This window comes from Phoxinus phoxinus (genome assembly GCF_949152265.1).
Source record: "Phoxinus phoxinus genome assembly, chromosome: 19".
NCBI lineage: Eukaryota > Metazoa > Chordata > Actinopteri > Cypriniformes > Leuciscidae > Phoxinus > Phoxinus phoxinus.
In genome coordinates, this window is record NC_136894.1 from 8463856 (window position 1) to 8476199 (window position 12344).

Genomic DNA, 12344 nt, shown 5'->3' on the forward strand with positions numbered 1-12344 from the left:
CAAAAATAAATAACAGCTTTACGGTATTGACCAGAATTTTAATATCAATGTACCCCTAATTTAAATTAGAATTTAGATTCTAAGAATTGTTCCATTATACCAAATTTAGGAGGCTGGTGTTTGTCTCTTGTGCCAGAAAGTATCACCTTAACAAAATAGTGTAGAATTTTAATTGTTTGATCAGCCATGACACAATCTGTGCATCCCAAATTTAGATTGACTATTTTCTTGATTCCAGTTCACAAGGACATTTGATTGACTTTGAATTTGACATTGAAGCGGATTTGAATTCTAGATTATTCCAAGTATTGTTACACAAAAGTTATACTTAATTCATAGGCCTGGTGTTGGTTATCACCAACATGCCTACAAAAAACATGGTACTATGGCACTTTTGGATATTTCAGAACCTTAGCTAAAAATCACTGACTTATTTATGCATGCAATGGAATGTAGTGAAGAGTGAAACAGTTCAAGTTGGCCAGCGGGCTCGCGATATTCAGCTCCAGGGCTAGTGAGCTGGCACTGATTATTTCAGGCCAGGCGCCCCACACAGCTGAGGCCGCCAGCACCTCTACTCTGTGCCAGGTGATGCCATCCGCTCAGCCAGGCACCAGGGAGCCAAGCAGTGCCCACAGCAGGTGGTCGAGCGCCCGCTGCCTCCCCAAGCTGGCAGGCAACATCCCAGCAAACCAACTGGCCACCGGGTGGAGAACAGCAGATTGAGCGTGCTGCCAACATGGACCCCAAGACAGCCCAAACCTCATCCTCAACCTGCTCTCCAGAGCCTCATACAGCACTCACAAATGGGACCAGCGCTAAAGAACGATGGAAGATGAAAAAGAAGAATGTGTGTGCGTTTCGGCGGGTTGAGTGAGGGATGGTCATAGATGGAAAGCCACCTGCCAAGCATGCACAGCCGGAGAAAATGGCCTGTGGAAAAACAAGTGGTAAAAGTATGAGTCAACTCCTCAGAAAAGCAAAAAAGCCAAGGAGGCATTCCACAGAGCCAGAACAAAACTCAAGTGTGGAGCTCAGGGGTCCATTAGTCACATTACGAACCAGAACAAACAAATCGTCGTCCACGTTCCTCTGAAACGTGCCAAGCCAATGACCAAATCTGTACGCGATAAACTACATTTCTGACAGAATGAGGGGACGTTGCTTTCAGCAGTAAACAAATGTTTTAACCACTGAGCTCATGGGCTTCACACATACCTTGTGGAAAGACATTTAGTAGGTCCCAAATGAAGATTTAGAGTCATTATGGACAAGACATTTTTGTTTTAAAACATGCACATGGAATTCATCATTTCCTCAGATTTAGGCTGTCAACATTAATATGGATACATTTGAAAACGGAGTGACTCCCCATCCACATTCAAGCATTTTCAATGGTTTTCCAAGTGTTGCTCATCCACACTGAAATGTCTGAAAATGCTTAAAATCCCCTTTCCGCACATCCGTAAAACATAACAAAAGCTCACAAGATGATACAGAGAGAGCAGACATGATAAAATTCTTGCGCTATTCTTCTGACACGATCGTTTTATGAGCAAAATATCCAGTTGCATCCAGGTTGGACTCCAAATTGTATGTTCTCTTAAATGTAATTGTCAGGATGTTTTTCTGTCATCTATGCAGGAATGCAATATGAAGGTTATACAAATGAACATTTCTCTTTAGCAACACTATGAAAGTAAATAGCAGACACAACAATACCGGTATAACCATGACAAAACATTTGTCACATGACAAAACATTTTCAAATACCTTCACAGTCCAAACTACAATGCGAAAACGCTGTTTTCAAATTCATGTGGACGGAAGGTCAAAACGGAAAGTAAAATATGCGTTTTCAAATGAAAACGTATTAGTGTGGACAAGGCTTTAAGCCTCAGTAATTGGATGAAAGACTAATGAGACTTAGAAGAATTGTAATGAGGGTTTGGCTTTTTTACAATAACAATTGAGTTGCTAAGACCAGTTAATCTTCAGCCTTCACATTTGATTTCTTCATACCAAACTAAACCCAATACAAGCAAATGGCACGCTTTAAGTTGCATTCAGCTATGTGCAGACGTGCCCCAGTGTTTCTACATTGTTCAGTCCACTGTGAAAATATTGCAGCTTATGAATTATGAATTAGTTTCAGATCATTGTTGTCAGTGAGAAGTCTTAGAAACTAGCCGTTTTGGCTACAATGCTCAATATGGAGCTCTGGATTCTGAGAGAACTGATAAAACATATTGCACCACAAATTCTCATGCCGAAAACCAAACAAAAATAAGCTCCCTGCCAAACTTAACAGGGATGAAGAGAGAATATGTACAGAGAATTATAAAGCAGCAGTTTTAATGAATTCTGTTAACACCAAAATCTACATAAAAAATACGGGCATTAATCAATTTATAATACATTTTTGCGTAAAATTAAAAAAAAAAAATCTAAAAATGATATATATATTTTTTTACATTTACTAGAGAAATCATGACTGGCCTTTGCTCATGCAAAACTCAGTATTACTATATGGTTGCTAAGATGTTCTGAAACCGATTCTGTTCTTTTCACCCCAAAATGAAAATTCTGTAATCGTTTTCTGACTCTCATGTCGTTACAAACCTGGATGAATTAATTTATTCTGTGAAACTCCGGAGAAGATAGTTTGAAGAATGTTGGTAACCAGTCTTGGTGACTATTGAGAAAAACACTTCTCATTTTTCAAAATATATTTTAGGTTCCAAAATGAAAAGTCATCGATCCAGGTTTGGAACGACATGAGGGTGAGTAAATGATAACATAATTTTTTGTTTTTGGGTGTAATGGCCCTTTAATGACCCAAGCTAGGTCTCTTTGGCTACATTCAGACTGTCAGTCCAAATCCGATTTTTGTGCAGATCCGATTGAAATCCGATCAGATTTAGCAAGTGTGAATGGCAAAAAAACATCACATGTGATGTCAATCATTTTAGATCAGATTCCGATCGGATTCACAAATAATCAGATTTGGACTGACAGTGAACATAGCCTTTGATGTTCTGGTCTTCAGACAAGTTTCACCTTCAAGGCTAGCCGTTTTTAACCTTTTTTATGAAATCGCAAATCACAGTCAGGTAGTATTTGAGGTATCATGTCAATATCGCAAACATCCAGTTCAGATTAAAAGCAGTATGAACAACAGTAACAGTTACGTATGCTTGACCAAACCAGTGCCACTAATAAATGGAAATCACACAAAGACAGTGAATAAAAAGGCTTTTTCCTCAAACTCTGGATTGTTATTCTGGAGTGACAGCTGAGGGAAAAAGAAAAACAGAGAGAAAGCAATGGAGATGGAAAGGGAGAAAGAGAGCTAGTCCTCTGAGAGTCAAACGACTCTTCTTTGCCTCATCAATATGGAGACTGCTTGAGTTGCTCTCAGGTTGGAGAGGTGTGATGAATAATGCTCGTGTGTGTGTGGTTTGGCAGATGGGGGAGAGAGGGATCAGTTGGGATAGAGGGGGAGGTAATGAGAATGAAAGACAGCCATCTCACCCTGATTCCCGGAGCACTCCTCTTCGCCTCTGCCTTCAGCCGAGTGGCTCGCAGCGCCGGCTTGTTTTTCTTGTAATCCTGTTTTCCTGAGAGAGAAAATGAGGCGCACGGGTCATTTCTACCATGTGACAATAGGAGTTGCATTTGCATTTTGAGTTAGGCTGAAAGCTTTTTTCATTTAACAGCTAAATAATGTTTTAATAAAACAAATATAATGCATTTGCAATCGTCTTCATCAATGTTCTATTATGAATCATTAAACTAATGGATTTTGCTGAAACGTTCTTAGTTGGCCTTAATGTATTTGTTTTACCCCTTATTAACATGCCTTAATATGAGGCTGTTAACCTTCTGTACCACCTTATATAAGACAAATTAGCATTTATTTATGCAGGGCTGTTTAGACTTGATTTATATACAAAGAGACCATCATAAACTCTTTTTTTATTCCACATTAATGGTAGACTTATTACTGGATCTGACATGGCAAGAGTTAAGACATTTAAAAAAAAAAATGGTTTTATTAAAAATGTCCCAAAATGTCATTTTTTTCCCCCAGATGGTAACCGTTTCTTCATTATATGCAATATAAAGAGATCATGTGACAAGAATGTTGTGTTTACTGTGGTATAAGGATCAATGACGTGACGTTTGTCCTATCAATTATTAATTTCTTCCAAAATACAATAAAAATGCCTTTCACACATACAATGACTTGAATACATCTCTTATATTATGAGCATGTTTTTAATTTCAGAAATAAAAAGTAAAAACAAGTCTCCTATTGTAATGGAGAAAAATAATCATTAAAAGGAATGAAATGAAAACCTGAAATTCAAAAGAAAACATTAGTTTGGCATTTTTTCTTAGAATGATTAATTCATAAAAAAATAATAAATAATTGTAACAAATCTGCTTCATTGCTTATTAATATTTGAACAAAAGTCTTCCAAATCAAGGTCATATGGTGTAACAAACATGCAGAACTATTTATAATATTGACATTAAAAACTTTATTATTATATTTGTAAAAATAAATAAAAATACACTTAAGACTAGAATACACTTAAATATAAAGATTAAGATATGTAGTACACTAACATGTATTTTTTTGTAAGGGAAATATATTTTTACTACCAGTATTACACTTTTTATTACTTATTATTACATAAGATTAAATGTAATTTAACAAAAATGTCATGTAACTGGTTATGGAACCAACATGAACATTTTTAAGAACTTGTATATGCTTTAAAAGAAGATTATTTTTCTATCATGAACACGAATCATGTAAAAAAATACTGTTTCCCACCCTATTTTTTTTTTAAAAGTAGTATGCAGTATACAGAGCATAGTATGCAGTAAGCAGTGGTAGTACTCCATTGTGTTAACACAGACAGAAAATGATGAGCGCACTAGTTCACCTCAGTGGCAGTTATCATCAGGCAATCTCACTGCAACGAACCCGCCAGGCAAAGCGGCCACCTGGAGCGTATGTGTGCAAGGTGTGCGAGGAGCGTCGTGTCTCTAATTAGAAACAAACAGACGAAGGAAAAGAAGCAAAAAATGGGAAGGCAACAGCTTGGTGGGAAAAGGAGGGGGCCGTCCTGCGGGCTGCGGCAGACCCGGGTCAGACTCAAGGTCTCCGTGAGAGCTGTTGACACACAGGGGCCGTTTCAAGTGCAACTCCTGCCTCATTAAGACTTATTTACATGGAGTGGGGGAAAGAGAGAGTGTCCTTATCCATCTTCAGACTGCAGATTGCGGGGCTGGACACTCTCAGATGCCGAAGCTAGACACTGACCCCTCCCCAGGGACATTCGCCGGTCTCTCCTGCCGTATGGTGCACCTTCTGTGTGCGACGCGGGCCTGCAAGATGCCATTATCAGAGGTAAACATCCTGCTATTTTGTTCCAGAGCTGAATGATGGGATATGAAGCTTGGTTCACACACTGAGCTGTTAAATAATGAACGCTGTTTTTGTTTGCAGAGACTTCTGGAATAGTTCTGTTTAGTCTCCATGGGACGGGACTGCAGGGCATTAATGCCAATCATTCGTGCAAAAGTCCAGCATTAAAAAACTTTACTGACCAATCCTATCTTAGCAACTGTTGCTGTTTATCAAATTATCAGGCAAGCTTTCTTTTGTAATATACGTCTATGGAAGATCTTATGTTTCTTATGAAATTTAACAGGTGTTATTACTTGAAAAGTGCATGCTGTGGAATACTCTGTGTCAAAAGAAGCTCCAAAGTAAACTAATAATAATAAAAGAGCTTTAAATGATCAATATAAAAAAGTATATATATTTTTTTAAATTTAGATTTTTTTTATTCTTTTATTTCTGCTTTATGACAAATAAATATTCATTAATAAAATCTACAATAAATAAAAATCGTATCTTTGTCTTTGTTTTGAATAATGTCTAATTGTTAAGATGCACATTGTTCACTTGAAAATAAATTAATTTGAGAATAGTAAGTTTAGCACATATAACAGTATATTAAAGAGTTTACTTTACTTGTGAATACAGTTGTTGGGTATTTTTACTTTTGAGATCCACTAAATGGTGCCATTTAATGGTAGACCCAATATAAAAAAATATAACCAATTAACAAAATGAGAAAAAAAATATGTTTTTCATATAAATATTCATTCATACGGGGTATTCTGTAGCAATAGTAGCCAGGGGGCGGAGCTTAGAGAAGTGTGAATCCTAGCTTATGGGTTTTCAAAAAAAGAAATTTCAATTTCAACCTGCCTCAGCATGTACAGCAAAAAAGGAATTATGTCAGCTTCAAAACACTCCTACAACATGACGGTCTTTCTCTACCGAGTCTACAGTATTTTACGCTTGCACCTGAGGAGATTTTACACGGCGTGGAAAGCAAAACTCGTTTTGTTCCAAGCCAACTGGGACAGATTAGGTGTGCATCTTATTTTTCTTGAAACTTCCTGTTGTGGTGTAAATACCCACAACAAACAGCCTCAGCCATCTGTTCCAAATGAATAGTTAATTGTAATCATATCAGAGTTTGAAATAAATTGTTTATATAGCGAGACTTTGTGGCCCTGCCAGTACGCTGAATCACGCGCTATCGAGTTCAATGAGGCGTTTCTCTCTGCGTGAGGACTCGGTGATTATGACGACTCGCTGGCCTTGGCTCTGCCGTCTCACCGCCGTTGAGCTCAAATTGGCCCGCGATACAGAGGCGGGCTTTGAATGCACCTTCACTCATTAATCACCATTCAATTGCATCGCTGCAGAGCGGAACCTCCCCCTACTTGTTTTCCAAAAGCAGAGTGGAGGCTCTCTAATATAATGTGCCTCTTTTTCCTGTGGACTTGAGCGGTATGACCCCTCCGTACACACTGTGCTGTCAGATGTTGACAAGGACGTGACAAGAATCAACCCACGGGGCCAAGGGTGCCTTTCAAAACTGCTTCAGCCGATTTCATTTCAAAAGCCATGACTCCTCATCCACAAACAGATTCCCCTTCCATCAGCTTGGTGCTTTTCTACCGGGATATAGCGAATTCACAAATCACAGTTCATTATGGGAGAAAAGAAGCTCTTTGGAGAGTGGAGAAAAGCATTCTGTAATTATTCCTGTTATAAGATTGCAAGAAAGCTCTGATAAACCCACTGCCCAATTTGGCCAACAAACAGATTAATAACTTGATGAAGAAATTGTAAGGGTTTGATCTAACAAACCTGAATTTTTTTTTTTTTTTACAAAACTATTATATTACACAGATGAGCCAAAACATTAGGACCACCTGCCTTACATGCTGTTGCTGCCAAAACAGCTCTGACCCACTGAGGCATGGACTCTGCAAGAGCCCTGAAGGTGTCCTGTGGTATCTGGCACCAAGACATTAGCAGCAGATCCTTCAAGTCCTGTAGGTTATGAGGTGGAGTCGCCGTGAATCGAACTTGTTGGTCCAGCAAATCCCACAGATGCTAAATTGGATTGAGATCTGGGGAATTTGGAGACCAGGGCAACACCTTGAACCCTTCATCATGTTCCTCAAACAATTCCTGAACAATGTGTGCCATGTGGCAATATCATGCTGAAAGAGGACACTTCTACCAGGGAACACCATTGTAATGAAGGGGTGTGCAACAATGTTTAGGTAGGTGGCATGTGTCAAAATAATGTCCACATCAATGGCCGGACCCAGGGTTTCCCACCAGAACATTGCCCAGAGCATCACACTACCTCCACAGGCTTGTCATTGTCCCGCAGTGCATCCTGGTGCAATCACTTCCCTAGATAAACGGCGCACACATCCACATGATGTAAAATAAAACGAGACTCATGGGACCAGGTGACCTTCTTCCTTCTGATGCTTGAGTGCTCATCGTAGGTGTTTTCGCCCGGTGGACAGGGGTCATCATTGGCATTCTGATTGTCTGCGGCTACGCAGCCCCACACAGCAGAGTGCGATACACTGTGTGTTGTGACATATTCCTCCCATAACTTTGTGTGACTTGTGCCACAGTAGAGCTTCTTTTGCCTCGGAACAAGACTGGATAGCCTTCGTTACCCTCGTGCATCGATTAGCCTTGGGGGTCCAAAACCCTGTCGTCGGTTTGTGGTTTGTCCCTCTTCAGGCCACTGTTATTCTCAGTGTTATCCACTGGTAAATTCTCACCACTGCTGACCAGGAGAAACCCACAAGCCTTGCCGTTTCAGAGATACTCTGACCCAGTCGCCTTGCCATAACAATTTGGCCCTTGTCAAAGTCACTCAGATCTTTATTCCTGCTTCTCCTGCATCCAACACATTGACTACAATTGATTGTTTTTTTACCATCTAATCTAACCAGACCTTAACATGTGGCCTTGTTAGGAGAGGACCAACAATTTTCACTTCACCTGTGACTAGTCATAAAGTTTTGGCTCTTCAGTTTATATTTCTGCGTTAATTAAATTCTGCATTTAATTAATTGGCACAAAATATGAGTGAAATTATGAGCAGATTTATACTAAAATGTGTTGTGATCATGTTTCATGAAGGCTTATTATTTCACAAAATATCACACTGTCAAACTGACACACTGTCAGATTTAACTAAATATAAAAATTTTACTGGCAACCACATGCAAAAGTTTAAGAATCTGTCATTGAAAACCCCATATTGAATAACTAATCTGAACATTGGAGAGACATGTGTCCTTTGATGTGTATAATGAAAACGTTTTTTTTATATTTTTTTACAAATACAAAAGTACCTAATATAAATAATAAGAAACAAATATTAAAACTACAAAAACAAAAGATAAATGCTGCATATTTAAATTCCAAACACTTTGGATTTAGTGTGAACAGGCCGGCATGTGCCAAAATTGAATCCAGCACTGACAGATTGCACATGTACTGGGAGAACACAGAGTTCAAAAATAAAGAACTTTGTCTTTGTAAATAAAACAACTCATTCCACCCAAAACAGAGACGCACTTTACCACAGTTGCAGTCTTCACACTGGGAGCGAGTGTAACCTTTGCACACAGGATGTGGCGAGTGTTGAACAACAGCTAAAAGCACATTGACATGATCGTGATGGCCAATGTCAGAAGAACACACAGAAAACGGAGAAGATCTGTAACATGCAAGATCCATTCAGCCTTCACATCACATCAGAGATATCAAGACCATATACAGTTCAGCAGAGTGCACGTTCACAAACAGAGAGAGTTAATAGGCAGGGATGAGTCTGAGTGTTTGGTCATGCGAATAATTGTTGGACAAAGGGAGAGAGGATTGTGTGAATGATCTTGACACAAGAGGGGGATGACCACACAGACCCGAGTAACCCTTTTGGTGGTTGACAGCTCTCTGGAGTCCATTATGCAGCTTAATAACAGTATTTAAAGTCACTGTGTCTACAGCAGCCCTACGAGGTACTTGACATCACAAAAGCTTTCTTCCTTTAAAAAAAAGAAGAAGAAAGAAAGCAAGACCTGTCAAGATAGAAATTACCTTCCCATTACAATCTCAAATTACGATGTGTATTCTCCCTTTGTGTTGCTTTGCGCTATTTTGGGCTTTTTTTTTTTTTGTTAAACAGCGATTCTCTGAAATAGGCTGATATAGACTTCTTTTCAAAGCAAACTGATGGAAAGAGTGGGAGGACCAGGGGGGGGGGAACTCAATTGTCCATAACCTGCTGTTACGACTTTGAATTGATGAGATGCAAAAGAAAGAAAACAAAATGGGATATGTCTGAGATTCGCAGGCTCCAGCAGGAGTTCAGCTTGTTATGTTGCCAGCACAGTCATGCAGCACAGGGACAATAAGGCAAGGTGACGGAGCAACGCAAGCTTAATAGTGCTACTAAAGGGTGCGATATGAACTTGCATAAAATCATGCGTATGAGACAGGTTCTTTCAGCGGGGAGATGATGTTGGCGTGCACTGGGTTGCAAATTACATCAGTGATGTGGCAATGAACAAAAGATATTTCAGCGCCATTACAAAAATAAGTCTCCATATCTCAACCCTACAATGAAAATTAAGAACTTCCAGATGTACAATGGACGATACAACTGGACTAAAAGCTACTCCGAGTAAAAGTCCAAAAGGTCGGGTCACATTTACGGTTGTTTGGCAAAATTCTAAAGGGCGAAATCCAGTCATTTCAATAGGAATCAACAACATGATCTGTAATTTTTTCATGTAAGGGCGAAAGATTACCCCACAGATATCGCAATGGCTTCAAGTTGGCCGCATTGAAAATAGTCAAACATAAATATTTTAAAATGTAATTATTCCAGTGATGGCAAAGCTGAATTTTCTAAATTATTCTAAATTCATGGTTTTTCAAAAACTAGGAAAATAGTAGGCCTATTTAGGGTAAAGGAGGCTAAACGTTCTCTGTGAAAAGACCAAATGTAGCGAAACGCACAACGAAAACTCACTCGGTGTTTAATAGCGCATGATTTTTAATCAGAATAAACAACCATTTCATATACCCAATGATGTTGCTCCATCAGTGAGTGTGTTTACATGCACAACCAATGTGTAAACTCACAGTGCCTTAAACTGTGTTATTTTAGCAGCTAATTTGAATTTGCTTTTGTGGAAATCACATTTATACTGCTTTGCTAGGTGTTTACAGCACTGTTTCGCCTCATACAGCCCCTGGCATCCATATACCGACTGTCTATGTTATTAAACAAACCCCATGTTCTTTCCACTATCACAACTGACATGCTAACTGGTACTACCATGATTGATAGGTCATATTGTTTCCTCCTATAACTAATGCTAAATTAAGATTAAGCATAAGTCAGAGCAAAAGGAGGTTCAGAGACTTATACTTTAGTAGCTAAATATGAAGACTGAACAGAATAGGCTATGAGGTTGTTTATTTTGGGATTTTCTTAGTCAAACTGTCTTGTTCCCAGCTGAACATTCTGATCATCAAGTGTGTTCATGCGTAAAATTCATAAGCAATATAATCACAGTGGTTGAAATGAAGAAGAAAAAGCATTTCAGACTCTCTTTAATAAAACACTGGATAAATATTTGATGAAGGTTATACTAACATCCACATTAAAAAATAAAGACTATACAAAGAACAGAGGTTCTCACCGATCTGTTTACGGTACTGGTCGACCGGCTGCTTGACAGAACTTGCATCCTTTTTCCCCATCCTTCATTCACCTGAGAGAGAAACAGCATGAAAAATACACCAAGTATGAGGAAAGAGTAAGTAAAAGCAGTGAACAGCGAGAGCTCTGTCTGTTTGCTTACAGAAATCAAATATAAAACGCTACTGCATTCCTCAAGTAAAGATTTGCTATGGATACTTATGACACAAAATTCCAAAGGACAGTACTTTTGCTTTACATGGATATTAATGAATGGATAAACACTGCTCAGCAATTAATCAGCAAGGACATTTGTTCTAATAGGATTTTGCTTCAAGAAAAAAGAAAAAAAAAGGTTCAATATAGAACACTAAGGTTCTTGGCTTCATTTTTTTCTGGTGCTAAAGTATTTTTGTCAGGACCATTATAGTCAAATATGATTGACAATTAGCGGTATGGTTCCGTTCTGGGCGAGAACTCCCTGCGCATCCATGCAGCCTAGCATGGATAAGAGCAGGAAGAGCAGCAATAACCCCCCTTAGAAACAGAACAGAACCAACATGAATGTATTGCAGATATCATTAATTCAAGATTTTAAAGTACAACATTATTCGAGAATTTATTCTGATTCAAAGGGAATCAGAATGCCAAATCCTGACTGACGAGAGGTGGAGCTGGGGATGGAGGAGGGTAATTCGCTCCTGAGAAAAGCGATAGCTGCTGATAATACTGAAGGAGCTTATATATGTGTATACAGTGATAGGCGTCGTATTCCTATAGTTAGATGTGGATCAGCTGAGAGTCAGCTGATGCGAGCTTGACTAACATGACCTGCCAGAACTAACGCTACGCTTGATAAGCTGTTTAACTGCTTACTCTTAGGCTGTGTGTCCACCAAAGTGTTTTTAGCCAGCTGAAAACGCTAGGCGCTCTGCTGAAGACGCCTAGCTGCGGGCGCTTGAGAGCGTTTTGGCAGCGCAGTTTTTTTTCCAGTTGAGACGCATCGTTGCTATGATACAGAATATCCATTGGTCCATGTGGTATTAGTCCCGCCCCTCCTCCACTGTGATTGGACGGTTGGCTAAAAAGTGACAGCGATGAGCGCTGCGTTTTACCCAAAGTTTAACATTCTTCAACTCTCGGCGACCTGTAAAAAACGCCGAGCGCTCAGCGCTTGAGCGTTGAATACTCGCTCAGCGCCTCGTTACGCTC

General features: G+C 39.2%; 1 protein-coding gene across 1 annotated transcript in view; it reads right to left on the reverse strand.

The window, feature by feature from the left end:
- triqk (triple QxxK/R motif containing) overlaps positions 1 to 12344 on the reverse strand; it is a 31131-nt gene that overhangs the window by 15219 nt on the left and 3568 nt on the right. The window contains exons 2-3 of the mRNA XM_079591930.1: positions 11134 to 11205; positions 3535 to 3620 (exon numbers count right to left, since the gene is read on the reverse strand). Of these exons, the coding sequence (XP_079448056.1) occupies positions 3535 to 3620; positions 11134 to 11194 (147 nt within the window). The 5' untranslated portion in view covers positions 11195 to 11205. The remainder of the gene's footprint in view (positions 1 to 3534; positions 3621 to 11133; positions 11206 to 12344) is intronic.